This window comes from Bos indicus, chromosome 2 (assembly GCF_029378745.1).
Source record: "Bos indicus isolate NIAB-ARS_2022 breed Sahiwal x Tharparkar chromosome 2, NIAB-ARS_B.indTharparkar_mat_pri_1.0, whole genome shotgun sequence".
Lineage (NCBI taxonomy): Eukaryota > Metazoa > Chordata > Mammalia > Artiodactyla > Bovidae > Bos > Bos indicus.
Genome location: NC_091761.1, coordinates 58,512,917 through 58,534,841, shown reverse-complemented (window position 1 = coordinate 58,534,841; position 21,925 = coordinate 58,512,917). Strand labels below are relative to the sequence as shown.

At 33.3% G+C, this 21,925-nt stretch overlaps 1 protein-coding gene across 7 annotated transcripts in view; it reads left to right on the top strand.

The window, feature by feature from the left end:
* SPOPL (speckle type BTB/POZ protein like) overlaps positions 1 to 21,140 on the top strand; it is a 52,914-nt gene extending 31,774 nt beyond the window's left edge. For 4 of the 7 annotated variants that reach the window (XM_070768385.1, XM_019973346.2, XM_070768382.1 and 1 more), the window contains 9 exons: positions 161 to 282; positions 555 to 706; positions 2,614 to 2,741; positions 8,783 to 8,960; positions 9,041 to 9,096; positions 10,063 to 10,185; positions 13,211 to 13,353; positions 13,443 to 13,496; positions 16,855 to 21,140. In XM_070768385.1, the coding sequence (XP_070624486.1) occupies positions 161 to 282; positions 555 to 706; positions 2,614 to 2,741; positions 8,783 to 8,960; positions 9,041 to 9,096; positions 10,063 to 10,185; positions 13,211 to 13,353; positions 13,443 to 13,496; positions 16,855 to 16,999 (1,101 nt within the window). In that variant the 3' untranslated portion in view covers positions 17,000 to 21,140. Of the gene's footprint in view, positions 1 to 160; positions 283 to 554; positions 707 to 2,613; positions 2,742 to 4,392; positions 4,490 to 8,782; positions 8,961 to 9,040; positions 9,097 to 10,062; positions 10,186 to 13,210; positions 13,354 to 13,442; positions 13,497 to 14,327; positions 14,382 to 16,854 lie in introns of those variants that run through there. The other 3 variants (XM_070768386.1, XM_019973354.2, XM_019973335.2) reach the window with 3 other exon arrangements.
* Positions 21,141 to 21,925: the final 785 nt, after the last annotated feature.

Sequence of the window (21,925 nt, the reverse complement as noted above, 5' to 3'; positions counted from 1 at the left end):
CTTACTTTATGCTAGATATTGTATACTATTTTGAGAATATTATGAAGCACTTCAGCATTGTTATTAGAAGTGTTAGGAGATGAGTCATAGGATGTTCAACATGTGACAAGTCAAGAATGTAAAAGTCATCATTGTAAAAGTTGTTTTCTGAATGTTCCAGGTTAAAGTAGTAAAATTTTCCTACATGTGGACCATTAATAACTTCAGTTTTTGTCGAGAAGAAATGGGTGAAGTGTTAAAAAGTTCAACATTCTCATCTAGCCCCAGTGACAAAATGAAATGGTAAGATTTTTGGTTTTTTCAGATATTTGTTTTTGATGTAATCATTAGCACTTTATCGATTCATTGTTAGTTTCTAAATGGATATTTGTCAGATTTTACATTTGATTTATAATAAGTTCCTAGTAGTATAGAGAATTATAAAGAACTGTGAGAATATTGACAGGAAATCTGTTGTATTATTTAGATTATTTAACAGATGATTTCAGTATTGCGTCTCTCTTGAATGTTTAAACTATTATCTTCCTCCATGTGAGCCTATTGTTTTATTTTAGGTGCCTGAGAGTAAATCCAAAGGGATTAGATGATGAAAGTAAAGACTACTTGTCGTTATATTTGCTTTTAGTCAGCTGTCCAAAAAGTGAAGTTCGAGCAAAATTCAAATTTTCCCTTCTGAATGCTAAAAGGGAAGAAACAAAAGCAATGGGTAAGTGATTTCCAAACTGACTGGAAGACGTCTTTATGTAACTGTGTACATGTACTGTGACTTTTGCACTTTTCCCTAGAAAAACTTAGGATTTTTTTTCCTAAAATCTGCTTAACCAAAAACATTTCATTTTGGCTGATAATATTAAATGCCAGGGTAAAATTACAGTTGTTTTACTAAGTCTTCATAAGACGTGTAAAATTAGTTTTAAATCATATTTAAATTTTTCATGTCCTAAAATGACATTCATTTTTCACTTGTAAAAATAGCTGCTGTTAGGACAAGGTACCTGGTTCAGTGCCTGGCATATATAATAAGCGTTCAGAAAGCATTTCTTTTTCTTCCTTGCCATTTTTGCCAGATAATAAAATCTAAAGAACAATGTGAATGGTGTTTCAATGCCCTGATATTTTTTCACTGTAATTTTTTTGAGCAGTGGACTAAACAGTGACTGAAAGGAAACGGTTTTTCTTAGTCTTAGAACCTGTTAAATTCAGTTCAAGCCTCTGAATTATAGCCAGCTGAAAATGTAGCCTGGCACTTCATAGTAAAAGATCATTATAGAAAATGTACAGTGTGTATAGTAGGAAAATATATTGTGCATTAAATTTTAAGTGATTTCTAGAAGGGATTAACAAAATCAAGTAACATCATTACAAAAAAACTCTCCAAAACACATTTTAAATACTGTATCTCCTTGCTGAAGTAATACATAGTTTCACATGAATTTTCATAATTCTGACATGTAAGATAAGATAATGTCTTAGTTCAGGCTGCTGTAAGAAAGTAGCATAAGACTGGGTGGCCTATAAGCAACAGACATTTACTTCTTACAAATCTAGAGGCCGAGAATCTAAGGTCAGAGTTCTAGCATGGTCAGATTCTAGTGAAGACTCTACTTACAGACCTGCCCACGTTGCATTGTGTCTTCACATGGTGGAAAGGACTACGGAGCTTGTGGAGTCTCTTATAAGAGCACTAGTCCCATTCATGAGCATCTCTACCCTCACAGTCTCATCTAATCCCAGTCATTGGCCTCTTAATACCATTACACTATGGGTAGGGTTTCAACATAAAACTTTTAATGGTATACATTTAGTCCATAAAATGGAGTATCTCAATTAGATGTATTACTGGTTTTCTACCTTCAATTTGTATAGCAATAGTGAATATAGAAAGGACCTTGTTTATTTCATAATATATAGTTATTAACCTGTTTATATAAGGCATAAGAAACATTTACTTAGGCATTTATTAAATATTTTACCCATCACACTAAAACCATCTTGTGGACCTTGATGAAAATTGTTTTTAGAGGTAATGGGATTATGTTTAAAGACCTAAGCAATGATAGGGGACTTTTTTTTAGCTTTTTTCTCCAGTTAATGGATTTTTCTCTAGTTCCATAAAACTTATATCAGTGGGATGGTTATCCCAGGAAAGCTCATATCACCAGGAATTATCACCAGGAAGGCCCTGGTGATTTAGAGCATCCTTTTTTTAAAGGAAGAAGCAAGAAATTAATATTTCTAATCTTGTTCTGATATTAGATAATGAATACTATGCCTTTGCCAATGTGTTTTGATCCTACTTTATTATTAAATGGCTTAGATTGTTTGAAAGATCTCTTACTTCTCCTTGAGATTTGATCTGGCTTTTCTTCTACTTAGATATCTAGGAATCTGGAAGTGAGCTCATTGATAATAGCCAGAATTCGTGGTAGTACTGTGAAATGATCTGGTTCTATCTAGTGTGACTCTTTTTTACTTATGAAAACACATATGTGTAATTTCTATGATGGATGTATTGGTCAAGTCCTGTTTTTGCACATTCATTTAATTGTTATTATTAGCAGAATGTTTCTTGAATACTTGTTTTATTTAAACTTATATTGTGTTTTCCACCAGAAAGCCAAAGAGCATATCGATTTGTACAAGGGAAGGACTGGGGTTTTAAAAAATTCATTCGAAGAGATTTTTTGCTTGATGAAGCTAATGGTCTTTTACCAGATGACAAGCTTACATTATTTTGTGAGGTGGGTACATTTTTTTATTCAAGGAACTCAGTGTTTGGTTATATTTAGTAGTAAAGCAAAAACATGCACTAGAACAATATTGATTGCACTTTTTAAATTAACTAACTGGTATAATTGGCAAGGTTTTATATAAATATTCTAAAAGTAAAAGCTAACAAGTTCTTAGAAATCAGTATAGTAGCCAGCCTGAAAAAAGTCCTATCGTTAGCTATAAATTGTTTATACAGTTATACTATCACATACTTCCTCATACAAAGACTCTGGATGTGTATGACTTTATATGAAAATTTCTAAATATCTTCTTCATTCTGAATAATTCTAAATGGCCAGCATTTTTTGTCATATTCAGATTGATGATATTAAATATAGTGGCTTATCAGTTTGAATCCATACTTGCATGGTAGTGAAAGTGCCTGAGAAAAGATTGGGAAGCTTTTTGTTCACTTATTCAAACAGATGTTAGCATTATAAATAATGGCATCTCAAAATTTTTAAGCTACACTTTTGTTGTCAAATATATGATATAATCATATGCATGAAATGCCATCTTTTGAAAGTTGCTAGCATTGCCCCTTCCAATAATTTACACTTATGATTTGTCTTAATTTGAGGCTTGAACTAGCTTCTGTCATTGTTATTACATAGCTTTATCTATATGAATTGTTGAAATGATTGGGTAACCTCAACATTAAATATATTTCAGTAGGTTATTTTAGACAGATGAATGTCTTAAAAGCACAATAACTTACTTAACTGCTACTGAATTAGCTTGACGCTTCTTATAGAAAATGTGTAAAATTTCTTGGCAGGATTACAAATTAATTATATGTCATTATGCTGTGTCAGAAGAATAATTGAAATATGGCCCCAGAGACTACATAGTGCAAATGGAATGCATCTTATTTTCACTTAGACAAGTTAAATGAACTATAAGATGAATTTGTTATGAATACTATTATTTGGTTGATAATGCACATAGCACAAGTGTCTTGAGCAGAGCTTATCATTAAATAATTTGATAAAAATACACACTAAAGCATTTGTTGCCAATAGAGAGATATTCTAAGTAGTATTTAAATAATTATAGGGTGTGTTATTTAAGCATTCTTAATATAGAATATTTTCAGAATTTTAGTAGTTATCCTAAATTTCAACATATTAATTTATTTTAATCACATAATCATAGAATTTAAAGGACATTAAAGGCTATGTAATCCAATTAAGGAAAAAAAAATCTACCTACTGCAGCTAAAAGTCTTTTTGTGAATTTTAAGAAACTGTTTCTGTTTTTAGAATTGAAATATTGTTTACTAAAGTATGCTTCCCTAAGTATATTTTATTGGAACCTAGACAACTAAAAAATTCAGAATGAAGGCTGAAACTAAGATTTATTTTGATACATGTTTTTGAAGTATATTTTTTATCTACATGCTAAATTTTACATGCTAGTCATCTCCTAAAAATAGAATCCACCAGTGACATACATTTTAAGTTGATCACATTTAGTGTTAGATACTATAATACATACCTTTACTGATAGAGACATTGATACCTTGGGCACTGTATATAACATAGGTGGGCTTTGAACAAACTTTCCTCATGCCCTCCACCGTTTCTTCCATACCTCTCATTGATGCCCTTCCTTCTACAGCATCTCCAGCACTGCTTGCAGAAGAGGAGGAAGCATTGCACTGCCCTACCTAAAGAACTGCCTCCTCCCCCTCCCCTGCAAGTGGTGCTGTAGACAGGTAAGGCAGTTTGGTGCTACCCTTTTGTGCAAGACATAAGTAATCTTGCAAGTCCTGTGAATCAAGTAGCCAGAGCTAGAAGTTTCTGTCAGTGTAAACAGTTCTTTCTGCTGCTGCTTTTCCAAAGTGATGCAGAAAACAGGAATTGAAGAATAAGTAGGAAAAATAGAAAATTGGTTAGATTAATTTATCTTTTGGAATCCAACAGATTTTAAATAGTCTCAATCTGTAGATCCATGCTAGTCTGTGGTAAACAGAAGACTCTATATACAGATAGATAATATAGGTAATGAATTTTTCATAAAATTAAAAAAATTCATTTAGAATTTTCTTTCCTCCTATTTTTCTGTTACTAAGTTATCCTTTCTGTTTTAATATACTTTTGGTAATGGATGGGAGTTGTGTTTTATTCTCTAAAAATGACAGAATGGAAAATTGACAACCATATTTCTATCACCCAGTTTCTAAAAAAGGATACCTATATTTGAAAGCCAGAAAGTTTAAGACCCACTATTCAGGAAAATGATATGAAATTGGACTACTTAGAAGTTTCTCATTTTAGAGCCAGTGTGAGGGATGGTTCAATAGTTGATTAGAGCATTAAGATTTGTAGTACTACGCACCTTTGTAAATTCCTAGCTAGTCTTTACAATTTGTTTAGAGAATCGAGAATTTTAAAAATAGGAACCAGTAGTCACCTTAATTCCACACTAGAGGAGACCCAGATTTCTAGGACAGTCATAGCTGATTAGAGCCTGCACATGCTCATCTTTAGTCTGAATTATATCCTCAGAGTTGAGCCAAAAGCAGATTTGAAAAAGAGCTGTCAGAGGGGTTTGAGGTATTACTTTGCAGCATTTGTCAGTTTTGATTATTGTGCATTTGTCATTTTATTTTGAAAGAACAACCACTTCAGAAAAGAATCTCAGCCTTTCTTCTGAATTTTTTTTTACTCTTAAGTTCCATTCATAAGAATGTTCATTACCTATATTTGAATATGTACTAGAAAAAGCTAAAATTTTACCAATTTCTTTATTATAGGTATTAGAAAAAATAATCATCACCACTCATTGCATAACAGTTTAAATTAGATCATTAATTTGTGCTCTGTAGTCCCTTGAATACTCTTCAGAGTGTATGAAACGTTAATTCTGTCTTACTTAAAATTTGTGGCTGCTATGATAATTATATGTAGATGTGTATGCCAATAATATTTCTTATGAATTATTATATATAGTCAAATATAACATCAATATGTATGAAATATCTTTTTTTAATCTTTTTTCCTTCTATCACCTGATTTTTGTGAAACTTACACATTAAATATATTGTTTTGAGTTAGGATTATTAAACAATAAATAGAACTTAAGAAATCTTTTCCTAAATTTAAATATGATCACATTCTTATGACTCCACTACATCCTACGTACTTTATGCAAGTAATTGAACTGTTCAATTCACTCCAGCTTTTGCTCACTAGAAGTCACAAGAGCAGTGCTGATATGAACAAGTGAATAGTGTCTTTGTGACCCTTGACTAAACCCTGAATAGTGATACCAGTATTTTTTATTTAAGTATCATTAAGTTATAATGTATGATATAACAGCAATCAGGTAAGAATTACTGAAGATTTTTCCCGTTTTGTAATTTGTAAAATTTTAGAAACAATTTGAATAGTTAAAAGTTAATAGAAGAATTTTTATTGGAGGACTTATTTGTATGCATAATGTCTTAGCTCCTGTACTTGAAAAAACTTCTTGCAAGATTGTTGCAATAAATCCCTTCAGAGCCATAACTGCATTAAAGTATTAATACTGCTGCTGCTGCTAAGTCGCTTCAGTCGAGTCTGACTCGGCTCCGCTGCCCCTGGGATTCTCCAGGCAAGAACACTGGAGTGGGTTGCCATTTCCTTCTCCAACGCGTGAAAGTGAAGTCGCTCAGTCATGTCCGACTCTTAGCAACCCCATGGACTGCAGCCTACCAGGCTCCTCCATCCATGGGATTTTCTAGGCAAGAGTACTGGAGTGGGGTGCCATTGCCTTCTCCGACTATATAGTGCTGCTGCTGCTAAGTCACTTCAGTCGTGTCCAACTCTGTGCGACCCCATAGATAGCAGCCCACCAGGCTCCGCCGTCCCTGGGATTCTCCAGGCAACAACACTGGAGTGGGTTGCCATTTGCAAAGAATGCTAAAAAAGGGAATCTGGGAATGTAGGTCTAGTCTTCCTCTGATACTGACTAGCAGTGGATTTAGGATGCTTTAGTTATCTTCTCTGGATCTCACTTTTTCAAATTTTTTAATAAAATAAGGTGATTGGATTAGATGATTTTTATGACATGTTTTCAAAAAGATTAGTAAAATCAGGAAAACAAAATGGTTAATGAGAATATCCTCAGAAAATAGTGTTTGTTCATTCGTATGAAATAGATGTTATTACATCTAGGTGAGTAAGGACTAATGAGACTTAATATTCTCAAGCATTTTATATTAGACTATTATTATACTTTCTTAGCATGTTAGTAATTTGGTCCATTTTATCCATTTCTAGTGTACAATTTCTACAGTTTATTTGTCCATATGCATACCAATACTATTAATTAAAGAAAACCTTATGAAATACAGCTTTAAATTAACAGTCATCTATTGCTGCATAACAAACAACCACAAAATTTAGCAGCTTAAAACAGCATTTTTTGTAAAAGATGGTTCATTTACTCTGAAACATTTGCCTTGCCAGTTGAGGTAGTATTTTCTTCCACTTATTAAATATAATATGAAATTTCTAGTAATATTAATAGTGTATTCCTTTTCTTAAAGTTTGTGCCAAACTTAGTGGTGTTTTAAGATTTCATTTAAAATATAGTCATCTTTAATGAGAAATAATTTAATCCATATTATGTTGGGCTCCATGTAAAAGCAAAGTTTTAATCATCAGTTCAGTTCAGTCACTCAGTCGTATCCGACTCTTTGCGACCCCATGAATCGCAGCACGCCAGGCCTCCCTGTACATCACCAGCTCCCGGAGTTCACTCAAACTCATGTCCATCGAGTTGGTGATGCCATCCAGCCATCTCATCCTCTGTCATCCCCTTCTCCTCCTGCCCCCAACCCCTCCCAGCATTAGGGTCTTTTCCAGTGAGTCAACTCTTCACATGAGGTGGCCAAAGTATTGGAGTTTCAGCTTTAGCATCAGTCCTTCCAATGAACACCCAGGACTGATCTCCTTCAGAATGGACTGGTTGGATCTCCTTGAAGTCCAAGGGACTCTCAAGAGTCTTGTCCAACACCACAGTTCAAAAGCATCAGTTCTTCGGCGCTCAGCTTTCTTCACCATCCAACTCTCACATCCATACGTGACTACTGGAAAAACCATAGCCTTGACTAGATGGACCTTTGTTGGCAAACTAATGTCTCTGCTTTTTAATATGCTATCTAGGTTGGTCATAACTTTCCTTCCAAGGAGTAAGCGTCTTTTAATTTCATGGCTGCAGTCACCATCTGCAGTAATTTTGGAGCCCAAAAAAATAAAGTCTGACACTTGTTTCCACTGTTGGTTTTAATCATACCAACGTTTATTTATTGATTATTTCATAGATAAATTAAAGGTCTTTGAATCGAACTAAGTTATATTGTTCTGTTTTTTTAATGAAAGATTTCCATGAACATTAATAATTACATTGTTTTATGAGAATCCTTATACTTTAAAATTTAAATCAATATTACTAGATATTTAAATCAGTGTTATTAGCATTGAAACATGTAGGGACAATACTTAAAATGCTGCCCAAATTGCATATTATAGTCTGTAGTTTTAAACAACATTTTAAAATATTCTAAAATGTCATAAGTGTTATGCTGTGTTTATTATATGTTCAATAAACTTTAAATATTGATAGTTCTGTAATGTGAGGAAATAAAAAATTAAATTTCTTTCTCCTCAGAAAAGTATTTTCTCCTATTTGAATTTGGAATTATATTATGACCTTTTTTTGTTGTTGAGAAATAGTTTTTGTGATTACTGTAATAACTGAGCATTCTCAGGAATCAGTAAGCCATTTATTTACGTAAAATGTCACTTAAAATGATCTAATTCGTTTCAATTTTTTTTTTCTGTATCATTTCTCTCTTTTAATTTGTGACTTTAAATTCAGTTCCCAAATGTTAGCATTTTTGATACGGAGTACATTGAATTTTCTGCGTGATTTTAATGATAAGTTTAGGTTGAAACTTAGTAGCTTACTACTGATATTAATTTATGAAAGTATTTTTTCTTGCTGTTCTTTTTTTTATTAGGTGAGTGTGGTCCAAGATTCAGTAAATATATCAGGACATACTAATACAAATATGTTAAAGGTACCTGAATGCCGACTAGCAGAAGATTTAGGTAATCTCTGGGAAAACACAAGATTTACAGATTGCAGTTTTTTTGTGAGAGGACAAGAATTTAAAGCTCATAAATCTGTTCTTGCAGGTACTTTGTACTTTTGAGTAACATATTACATTTCTTTCATAAATTTTTGCATTAAATAATGATGCTTAATCTTGTTACAGCTCGATCCCCAGTTTTTAATGCCATGTTTGAACATGAAATGGAAGAAAGTAAAAAGGTAAACCTTGTTTAAAGGGCTCACATCTAATTTATATACATGTAGAATTTTGGAATGTATATTTTACAAGTAACAGTACATGTTCTTATTGTTAGGATTTTAGAAAGAAATAAGAGGATGGGGTGAAATGGGTTCTATAGTAGAAAAATAGATTTAGCTTAATGTGGGCTAACATTCCAAATAACAGCTATTGCTATTGTGGCGTGTCACAATAGCAAAATAAGTGAGTATTTGTTATTAAAAAAGGATAGCTATCTGAAAGGACTGTTCTGATCCATACCTATTTGAGAGTTCTCCGGTTAAGGTGTATATTCCTTATTTCCAGACTTTTGAGTTGATTTTGGAATTTGTTTTCTAGAACAGAAACAATTCCTACATTCTTTTTACCACTATAATAAGAATAAGTGTATTATATTTAATAAAGGACATAAATTATGTTATTATTAGTCTACTTGAACTGTAATACTACCCATTTGGTTTTCCCAGATATTTCTCTTTTATCTGCTATTTTGAAATGTAATCAGACTAAAGACCAGAGATTGATTTTTGCTGGTTGTATTACATGTGCGCCAACTGGGCAACTCCTTCCTAAGTTTATTTACGTGGCTCAGCTTTCTCCTCCCTAAAGAACTAGAGGAACAAAAAAAGTTAATAGCCATCTTCCTCTAAGATAGAGGTCAGAAACTGAATAAAGATATATTTAGTTTGACCTTACACATTTGTTTTTATTTGTATTTGACTTTTTAACTGAGAAACTGGGGTTTCTATTTCTACATGGTAGTGCTTGACTTGGTATACTTCTTCTTAGACCTGCCTGCTTAAGTTTTAAAATATACTTTAATGAATATTTGAGTTGTACATTGCTTAAGTGCAGATTTTGGGCTTTTAAACTATTGTCAGTTTTGCTCTGGTTCATTATCTATGTGCTTTTTTGAAATACAACATTTTTTGTGTTTTCAATACCAGAATCGAGTGGAAATAAATGATGTAGACCCTGAGGTTTTTAAAGAAATGATGAGATTCATTTACACAGGGAAAGCGCCAAACCTTGACAAAATGGCTGACAACTTGTTGGCAGCTGCAGACAAAGTAAGTAATTAGGTCTTAAAGAGCTGAAAAATGTCCTCAAGCTTGACATATCTAGAAAGCTATCATCAAATGAGAACCCTCAATAACTTGAAGTATTGAATTAATTTATACTATTTGAGGATGCCTCTTGAGAGTATTATGAAATAACACAGTGGGATAATATGGAAATGAAAAAATTTTAAATCAGTAAGACATAAAAATATCTTGAGCTGATTTAGAGTATATGGAGCAAATGGAATGTTAACTCAGACACAGTAGTTTTGAGTGTATCTTTACTCTGTTTTATGAGAACACATGCAGTAGTGCAGATAATTTATTGCAATTTTGAGATAGTCTTAAGATACATTGCATGATGTTCATCTATAAAAAAGGAAGAAAATATTGTGTATTTTTTCTAATTTAATCCTGTATTCATAGATTTATTTTTTAATACAAGGATATAGAGAAAAAAAACATCTTATTTTGTAATGTTCTTTCACAGTGCTAAATTCTTGAAGATAGGGAAACAGTGTAAAAGTGGCAGGAGATTTCAAAGTCAGTAGTTCTCAATCCTGAAAATGCTAAAGCTCATTGGGAGCTTTCTCCAAAAGTACTAATATCCATGCTGCTTCTGTCCATGTATATGTCTGTATGTGTTTGCATGAATATGTATTTATAATGATAATCATACTCATTTTGAAAAATGTTACCATAGGGAGAAACTGGGACAAGTGTATATGGAATCTTATTTCTTATAGCTTATAGCTTTCTTATTTCTTATAGCTTATTCAAATCTGTAACTGTCTCAGAATTTAAATGTATAAATGCCATTATAATGGAATGAAAAATACAAAACACGTAGACATGAGTCTGACAAAAGATGTTCAAGACCTGTATGCTGAATATTACAATATACTGATAATAGAAAATCAGGTACACTTCAGTAAATGGAGAGAAAGTCTTGTTAATGGACAATGCACTTCTCTTTTGATTAGGAGAAGCAGCAAGTCAGTATCAAAATCCTAACCTGCCTTTGCAGGGATGAGGGGTACAAATTGACAAGCTGTTTTAAAATTTTATATGCAAGTGCAGGGACCTAGAATAATCAGATAACTTTGAAAAACACTATTAATAAAATGGAGAACTCATAAAGCTTTAGTATTTAAGACACTGTTGTATTGGTGACAAGATAGACAACTCATTGAAACAGAATAGACAGTACAGAAATAGACTGTCACATGTACGACTCTATAATTTTTGATGAAAGTGCAAGGATAGTTGATTGGAGAAACGATAGTCTTTTCAGTACATGGTGCTGTAGGAATTGGTAGTCTGTACCCAAAAAGATGAACTGTGGTTGAACTCTTGGAAAAAACGAATTCTGTATGTGTACTTCACATCATGTTCAAAAAGTAACACAGAGTAGATTATAAACCTAAAAAAATCTTAAACTTCTAAAAGAAAATACAGGAGAATGTCTTTAAAGTCTTACATTAGGCAGAGACTTCTTGGCTATGACACCAAAAATATATAAAAGGAAAAATGATAACTTGGGCTTCAATGAAATTTAAAACTTCTTCAGAAGACACAGGTGAATAAAAAGACTAGCCACAGACTGGAAGAACATATTTGCAAAGCATAACTGATGAACAACTTTTATCCAGAATATATATGATAAAGGTCTTTCATATTCAGACTACATAAAGAACTCTCAAAACAATTATAAGTAAACACAGTTATTTCTAAAACTAAAAATATTTGAATAGACACTTCTTAAAATAATGTCCATTCAGTATATCAAAAGATGCTCAACCTCATTAGTGTAGTATAAGTTAAAACCACCATGAGATACATCTATGATTGTTATAACAGCTAAAATTATTAAAAGCATACCAAGTATGGTCAAGGATGTGGACTCTCATATACTGCTTATGAGAGTGTAAAATGATACAACCACTTTGAAAGACCGTTTGGCAATTTTTTTAAAGTTTTACACTTAACCATATTATCCAGTGCATTTATTTATAGGTTTATACTCAAGGGAAAAGACAGCATATGCCTGTTTAATGACATATGAATGTTTGTAGCAGCTTTATTTGTAACGGCTAAAAACTGGAAACACCCAAATGTTCATCAACAGATCAATGGGATACCACTGAGCAGTAAACAGTGTAGAACTATTGATACACAGACAACAGCATGCATGAATCTTAAAATAATTATAATTTCTGGAAGCCAGATAAACACAAGTGCAAATTGTATGATTTCTTTTATAGAAGACTTCAGAAAATGTGAATTCTAGCAGTAGAAAACATATCAGAGGTCTTGCCTGAGGTGGGGTAAGAAAGGATTACAAAGAGGTAGAAGGAAGTTTGGGGGATAATGACTATGTTCACTCTTGATTTAATGATGGTTATGTGGCTGTATAAACTTAAAATATGTGCATTTTATTGTATGCCAGTTATACCTCAATAAAGCTGCCAAGTATGTTCTCTTCACATGTATGTCAAATACAAGTTATGGTTATGAGTATTAAGCTTTATCATTTTTCTTCAGGATTAAGTAGTGACAATATGCTGTGTCCTGACTGGTGTTTAAAATATTAGAAAAGAGAAATATACTCATTAAGAGTATTAAGTAATAAAGGTATTTTTGTTTGTTTGTTTTTTGAGTACTAAGAGGATTTTAAAGAAACTCTGTTTTAAAAATACACTATACCTTGCGCGTGTGCTCAGTCACTCAGTCTATCCCTTTGGACTTCAGCCCTCCAGGTTGCTCTGTCCACGGGATTCTCCAGTCAAGAATACTGGAGTGGGTTGACAGTTCATCCTCTATCTTGAACTTAGATAGAAATTTTCTTAAGATAGAAATTTCTTAAGAAAAATTAGTCTTTATCTTGAATACAGTAACTCATACTTTCTTTATATTTAAAATAAAAACTTTTAAAGTACCCTCAGTTCGATATGTAATATGCTTTAAATATCATGTATTTAGAACTTGGCAGTTTTGAATAAATGTTCAATTTTGTGTTTTCCTTTCTGGATAGTATGCACTGGAACGGCTGAAGGTCATGTGTGAAGAAGCTTTGTGTAGTAACCTCTCAGTAGAAAATGTTGCTGATACCCTTGTCCTTGCAGATTTGCACAGTGCAGAACAATTGAAAGCACAAGCCATAGACTTTATTAATAGGTAAGCTGTGCTTGTATTTCAGTGGACATGACACCTTCAACAGTTTTTCACCTGACTTTTTCTTAAGTGTGTTTAAATCTTCAATGCAGGTGCAGTGTACTTCGACAGCTTGGGTGTAAAGATGGGAAAAACTGGAACAGCAAGTAAGATGACATCAGTTTCTGACTTAAAGTTGATCTGCATCCATGAAATTAAGTGTTTGTTGCATAGCCTTTTGTTCATCTACAATAAGTATGAATCCAGATATTAATGACATGAAGCAAACTGCCAGTTTAAAAAAATAATAATTTAACCATGTAGTGGATTCTTGAGGCTATGCTCCCTTGTAGATCAGCTTGTAATGTGAACTGGGATGGACACTGTCTTTTCTTAAGCATATATGTTCACATTAGCATGTGGCTCAGTCCAGGTATTTCAGTGACTACTAGAGACCCTGTGCCTGCCGCTTCAGAAAGCATTTCTAAAAATGTGGGAAATATTTATTTTATCCTATGAGGAAATGTACCCTCCAGGTTTACCTGGAAAGTCTTGACATTTGAGTGCCACTGCTTCTTAGGGCAGCCAGGTACCTTGCATCACATCTGCATTAGGTTAATTACCTAGCCTTCCATAAATGGTAGCAATTTGATCTTTCCCCTGGTAAAACTGGTAAGGAGCAGGGTAGTCGTGACATCTTTCTAAGCCTGAATCTTCAGAATGACATAACCATGAGAATTTATTATTCCCTTTTATTCCCCCTTCTTCACTCATTTTTCGAGTGACTTTTTTACTCTTTGCAGTTACTCAGAATCAAAAGGAGAGTCAGTAGGTTGAAGAATTTGCATCTGCTTTTGATTAGTTTTTACCTATGTACCATTAAACTCTGTTCTTGGAAATTATCAAAAATTGATGTAAGAAATTAAAAAAAGATTGTGTCAAAGACAGGAAAATGAATGTTTGACTTACAATTCCCTTGCTTTCATCTGTTTTGATAGATTTGAAGTTGGTTAACTGAATTCTTAATAGTTCGTGAATTCTGTTTTCTGAAGGTAAAAATGAGTGAATACTTTTACTAGCTAGTCTGTATATTAAAAAAAAATCGAATGATAATTTTGTGATGCTTCATACTTTGCCACATTCAATCTCTGATTTTAGTCTGTTAAAATATTTTACAATGTCAAAAAAATATAAGCTTATTCTGTATCCCATGTAGAAACTATGGTGTACATAGAGACCATCAATAGATACTTGTTGAATTAAATCAATGAAAATATCAGGCATATTAACAATCTGTGTGATTCTAAACAGCGAGTTGAAATTATAAATGTGAAAGTACACTGGTAATTTGATGTCAGGCAAATTTTTTAATTGTTATTAGCTAATGTTTAGTTCAGCAAACTAAACTAAATGCCTAGCATCAGTTTTGTGTCAAGCACTATGCTGAGGTGCTGCATATAGAAACAAGTATGAGGGAAAATCCTTGTTCTTAAGAAATTTATCTAATAACAGAAACACATCCATGCATATTTCATTATAATATGGTAAGTAATGTCATAAAGAAGGGTATGTTCAGGACACAACTAAGGCTGGAGGTTTAGACGTAAAGATGACTGAGCTTTGTCTTAAAATCTGAATAGAAATAAGCAGAACTGAGGAGGAAATAAGAGGCATTGCAGACAGAAAGCATCGCTTGAATCTAAGTATAGATGCTTGAAGCAATAGTAGATCATTCATTTGACAGATATTTATGAACACAATATATGTTTTTTATGCCTTCCTAGAGTTTATGGTTTAGCAGGAGATATATAGGAACTAAACAAAGTAGTTGAAATAAAGTGTAATAATAGGTAAGGCAGAGCATACCCATCTGAGCACATAGCAAAAGGACCTGACCTAAGTGTCAGAGAAAGTCCTTTTGAAGAATTGTTGTATAAAGACCTGAAGTATTAGTAGAAGTTACCTCGGTGAAGAAGAGGGAAGAGGTGGAAAGGTATGTCCCAGGAAAAAAAAAAAAAAAAGATACAGGCGTGCAACGGTTTGAAGATAAGAAAGAAGAGTATGGGGATGAGGAGTATGAGAAGCTGGGGAAAAAAGTCAAAGATCAGATCATGGAAGGCCATCTAAATAACATTAGGGCTTTTAGACATTATTCAAAGAGGATGGTCATACAGTAAAAGAGTTTAACCTAGAGTAGAATTTTGATCGGGTGTTTGTTTTAGCAGTCTCTCCACATGCTTGAGCGTGGGGAGGTTGAGGTGCTGGTGGTAATTAAGGAGCATGGTTACGTATAGGTAGGCCAGTTAGAAAGGTATTGAAGATAGTCCAGGCAAGAGATGAAGGTAAAAATTTGACTTGATTAGTGATAGTGGGGCTAGAAAGAAATAAAAGGATATAATATTTTGAATGGACAGTCTATAACATTTGGGTATTATTTGGATGGTAGGTAGGTAGAAAGGAGAGAAGACAGGAGACAAGCAAGGATAACTAGATTTATTGCTTGAGTAACTGTGTTAACTCAGAGCATGTTGTACATCCTTTAACAATAAACAGTTCAGTATTGCTGTTGTTGTTATTATTAATATTTTACACAGTGCCAAAGCATGGAATGGGAGGTAGAAAGCTAGGGGGAAGAACTGGGAAACTTTGTTTCTGATTTCTCTTTCTAAAGAACCTGTGTACTGGCATTGGAGAACAACAGAAGAAGACCTTTTTAAGGTGTTTATTACTGAGGTAGCATGGAAGCTGGTTTGAGAAGAGCATGATAGAGTAGAAGACAAATTAGGAGACTGATAATAATTCAAGCATGAGATGTTGTGGGCCTTAACTAGGGATTCAGGATACCTTTGGGAATTCAAATAGGGCTTTAATGGTTGATTGGAAAGGATGGCATCTAGGGTGACTCCCAGGTTTCTGACTTGAATCACTGGGTGATGATGGAAGCATTAGCTTATTGGAAATGAGAGAGGAAGAATTTGGGGCTCAAGAGAGACATGTTGAGTTCTTATCCTCATTCTGAAATTTACGGTTTTCAAGGCATGTCCAAGTAAAGAAAACAGGTGGTTGGGGACAGACCTTGTGGGAGGCCTAGGACTTAGCAAATCACTGTTTATCATTGTTGAGTATGATAGTTAAAATTGTGAAAGTGGCTGAGATAAGATGAACAGTGAATTCTAAAGAAGAATAGAGGGCAAAACTTGGAACTCTAGAGAAAGCCTGTGTGTAAGAGCTGGAGAAAGGAGCTCTTGAAAGAGTGAGTGTAGAAATGGTAACAGTGGGAGTAGAGCTCTGCAGACAAGTGTCATACACTTCAGGAGAGTAGAATTTGCAGAAAAATTGAACAGTTTCAGTTACAACAGAAAATACCAATAAGGTAAAGATGATATTTTAATGAATTCAAGTGGTGTGAATACATAGGGGAACAGAATTTTGAAATCTGTAAATTAAAAAAAAAAAAAAATGACAGTGTAACAATGCATTTTGAAAAGTACTCCTTAGTAAATATCTCTTACTTTTATTTTTCAGCCAAGCAGCGGACATAATGGAAACATCTGGGTGGAAGTCCATGATTCATTCTCACCCACATTTGGTAGCAGAAGCCTTCCGAGCACTAGCATCTGCACAGTGTCCACAGTTTGGTATTCCACGAAAACGGCTAAAACAGTCTTGAAACCTTCCATGAACTGTAGAAAAATGGAATTGACTTTTACTCCTCCAGGTCCAGAAGGATTCTAATACACAAACCATAAGCGAGAGTTGTTTCTGTTGTTTTGTCCACAGAACAGAAGCTGAAAAAGCATACTGCTTGCATTTCAGGTGGATAATTTATGGTTTATTCTTCAGCTTTAAATTAGACTGATTATACTCTAATTCACTTCAAGGCCTTAAATTATCTTCAGTGACTTCTCTTGTTCATATAATACTTTAATTTTTTTATTGTGCCTTGTCATTGTGACCAAGGCTATGCAGGATTGCACTAGCTCCATAATGCAGTAATATTGATAACTGAAGATAGTAAGTTTCAAAAAGATCTTCCATTAGTTTGAGAAAGGCAGATGAGTTTTGTAGGGTTTGTCCTGTACTAAAAGTTTAAAACTAGGTTTTCCTTTAAAAAAGCACTTGTGTTGGAGATGACTGGTAATGTTTCTAGTCTACGTTCTATAAATACAGGAGAACCTGCTTACCTTCAAGGTAAGTTATGGCAATACACTGCTTCAGTTCTAATTTATTTTTCTTTTCAGGGGGCAAATATGCAATGAATTGGCCCAAATTTTTAGTGAAATTTGTGATGTTTGTATGTTAATTGTCCAGCAAACTAAGAGAAGCATAACAAACCTTTACTTGTGTTTCTTTGTGAATTTATCCAAGTTTACAGTGATTGAGAACTGATTGAGGTTAAGATTTCAATAAGAAGAAAGCATGTTTAGTGCTGAATTAATTTTTTTTTAATTTATAGTGACCTACATTTACATGAAGAATTCTATATGTTAAAAGTAAGGATGACCAAATGTAAATTTAATGACTGGGCCAATTAAGAAGATATATATGCACTTTTAATGTGTAACTTTTATATGCTAAATGGTACTTTTTTTTTTTCTTTCTTTTGAGGGAATTGATGTGGTATTATTAATTGTCTTAACTTTTGAAAGAATTTTTTAAGAAAGATGGAGGCAACTGGGATGTTTGTGATAATAGATAAGAAAGATATTCCCAATTACAGTTACATTGGTTTGACTTTCAGACATTCATTATTGAATTTACTACTGTTTGATCACACTTTAGAGAAGGCACCTGAACAGTAAATGAATCCTAGGCAGTCTACTCTCCTTCTAAAAACAATGAACTGTTATTATGTGAAGACCAAAGGAGAGGACCCTTAGAATATGTCAGGCTACACTCTGAAACCTTTTTTCCTCCCGAGGTTTCTCCTGTCTATCTCAGTAACTGTACCAACATTGTGGATGATAATTGAAATAATGCATAATGTGAACAGGATAAACTGTTTATAAACTGCTTTTCACAGGCCAGTTCTTTATTATAAATGAATTTTAGCTTTAAACACATACATATCTTCAGTTTGTTCACAGCAGAGGTCTGTTCTAGTGCATTGTCATTGGCGAAGCAGGAGTGATCAGTGTCAAGCCCTGCATCGGATTTCCTCTAACAGTGGTAGTATGCTTCTTAGGCAAGATTTGTGTTTGACCACAAGGGGAAAAAGTGTGTCACTGGAAAAAAGAATGCATATATTATATATTTACCTATGTAACTATTCTCCAGATTAAAATTTGTATAATTTGTTTATTTAGTTTTTGAAGTTAGGGCAAATGGAAAAAAAATGAAGCTAAAGTTTTAAAATAGATATTATTTTTGTTTTCTATTAGGTATTTACTGAATCCTAATATGCCAAGAATGATTCGTATTTACATTGAACAAACACTGTCAAATAACCATTTGTTATCCACATCAAACTGAAGTTTGAAAAGATGGTATTTTCAGATATCTTCATTTCTTCTTTTGTAGTTTGAGTCTTTGTTGTATTAAGTTAAATTTAATATTGAAAGACTACCTTGGGATAGAAGAAGGATTCTTAGATATGAATGGACTCTGTCCTGTGTAAGAGTATTATAGGGAGTAGAAAACTATGTAAGAGTATTACAAGGAGCAGAAATTCACTTCTTAGCTAAACCATAAGATTGAGCCTTTTAAATTTACAGTGTGCAGCTTAAAAAAAAAAACACATACATACACACTTTAAGGATTTGAGATTTTGCCAGGGTCTTAGAAGAAAAAAATTCCTCTCTCAGGCCCTAGAATTTTGTTGTCACATATTAAAAAAAAAAAAAAAAAATACTGGTGTATCCATTTATATCAAATGCACACAGATGCATTGTGAATTAATTCACTGCTTGAATCTACATTTCTAACCATAGTGACTTCAGTGGTAACATCTATAATGTACATTTCAGCTTACCCTTACTTTTGTGTTTATTGCAAATCTGAAGGGTTTTATTATAAAGATTTTTTTTTTAGTTTGGTAACACATTTTGTACCAAAAATGTCAAACACTGTGCTGTAAGGATATCCACGTTTGTAGAAATGTCCACTTTTCAGATAATTTAATGCCTACCAATTATATTAACAGAATCACATGGTAGTTGATTTATTTTTTTTATTTATTATGTATATTTTTGGTATTGTGGGTTCTTGAGGCATTGTAAAACTGTTAATGTATTCTGAAATGAGTGTTCTAATAGCCTTTAAAAAAAAAAAACAACTATACACATGGTTTTCAGTAGACACAGATTTTGTTCCAAGCAGTGTTGCCTTTTGAACTAAAGCCTGCTCCTGTTTCCCTTTTGTCACCTAAACAGCTCTTTCTTAGAAAAGTAGTTACTGGTCTTAACGTTACATATTATAAAAGTAACCATTGGAGAACTGTTCTTTAGATTGAGATACAGAAACACTATATTTGTGCCTTTTTCATTTTTTAATTTTAGTGTGTATCGGTATTTGGAGCACAAATATGAAGGTGCCATCACATATGGCCTGCCATTGTTACCTCCTTGAATACTCATGTGTCATTGTCTTGAAATAGTAATTGGAGATCCTTGCATGTATTATGTGGTCATTAGGCATGTGTGTGTGCGTGTGTATGTGTGTCTATGTATATTTGCTTGGATTTGTGTGTGGTATGTTCAAAAGTGAATTTCTGAAAATAGGACTCAAATGTTGAAAGTTTAGGTTAGTTGAAATGTATTCCATTTAAATGTGCTTTATTTGGGGGGACAATTGAGGAAATTATAATTCTCAAAAATGTGACCAATTTACTGCATGATGAAATGTGAAAACAGTGCCTTTTTAGGACATCAGTTTTGAAATTGAGTTTAAAAATATAATGAAGATCTCTTAAAAATTTGTCATGAACATTAATGTTTTATTTTTAAACTAAATTTAAGTTAGAGCTTAAATTGCCAGACATGTAATTAACTAATTTATTTACCCATTTAAGTTTCGTGCATAAATTCAAAATCTAAGCAGAATCTTTGTATGCTTCCTAGTGTTAACTAAAATAGAACACTAGGGACTTCAGTAAGTTGTTTTGTTTAAGTCCAACTCAGCAAGCTTTTCTCAAAGCCAAGTCTGCTTGAAGAGATGAATTATTCTGAGTTGGATGTTCATGCTCTTTGATGGGTAAAATGAAAATATTCAGTGTATTCTTGGAAAACAAGGTGGGTGGGTGGGTTTTAGTGTTTTCAGATTATAAAGACAGCACTTTCAGCACACATAAGAGTATTTTGCAAACCTCTTTTATACAGATTATGAGCTCTACTTTGTTTAAGTGTTAAAATGGAATGATGTAAATTTTAGGTGCAGTTGAACAAATATTGAGTGCCTACCATGCGAGATTTCCTCTTCACTAAGAATGAAATCACCACACCGTGTCTTCTGTTTGCAGTATGTGGACTTTACGTTTGAAAAAGAATTCTTATATTTAAATCTTTTTTTGTTGTTAGAGTTTATCATTGTATACTGTAACCCAGTTAATTTTTGCCTTCAGTTTTTTAGAATGAAAATATAACTTGAGTCCCATTTTTGAAAATAAAAGTCTGCTGAAATTATTTAAAAATTAGTTCTGGGGGGAATTGATTTTCAAGATTCAAATGTATAAAGACACATTGAACTTTTCAGCCTCATTTTTAATCAAGCTGATGTCAATGATGAGATACATACTTTTTGTATCTTGTTGCTGAAAATATTTTTTGCATTTCAGCACGTTGAGTTAAAATAAAGTTGTTACTACTTATTCAGAATTATTTGGTTTATTTTGTGTTTATTTGAAAAGTATGAATGATTCTTTTTCAGATTACTGTGATGTTTTACAAGAAGAGCTATGTATTTGATGTGGTAACCTTTAGAATTATGCATAGTAATTGTCTTTTCTACATAGGGAAGCTAGTGTTTTTTTGGAACCTACTAAAGACCTGTTCCTGGGGATGTTGCATATGTGTGTATTTGCTTCCCTCGTGGCTCAGATGGTAAAGAATCTGCCTTCAATGCAGGAGACCAGGTTCAGTGCCTGGGTAGGGAAGATCCCCTGGAGAAAGGAATGGCAACCCACTCCAGTATTCTTGCCTCGAGAATTCCATGGACAGAAGAGCTTGGTGGGCTACAGTCCATGGGGTCACAAAGAGTCAGACACGACTGAGCGACTTTCACTTTTCACCACCTTTCTTGAGTGACTTAATGCTCATATTATGTAATTTAATGTAGCACTTAAATATTTCCTTTCCCTGGTCCTCCTACCCCTTTTTAATTGCAACTAATTATTTGCTGCTGTCAAAAAGAGCAACTTTTGGACAGCATATTACTGGGCCAACTTGGTAGCAGCAACATAATTAGTGCTTAAAAATTATGGCCAAGAACTTCTTAGCTATCCAGTGGTTAGGACTCTGCCTTCCAATACAGGGGGCGTGGCTTCTCTCCCTGGTGAGGAAACTAGGATCCCATATGCCACAAAATGTGGCAAAAAATTTACATACAAACATACATATATGGCCAAAGTGACAGAAATGTACAGTGAAAAGTCTATATACTC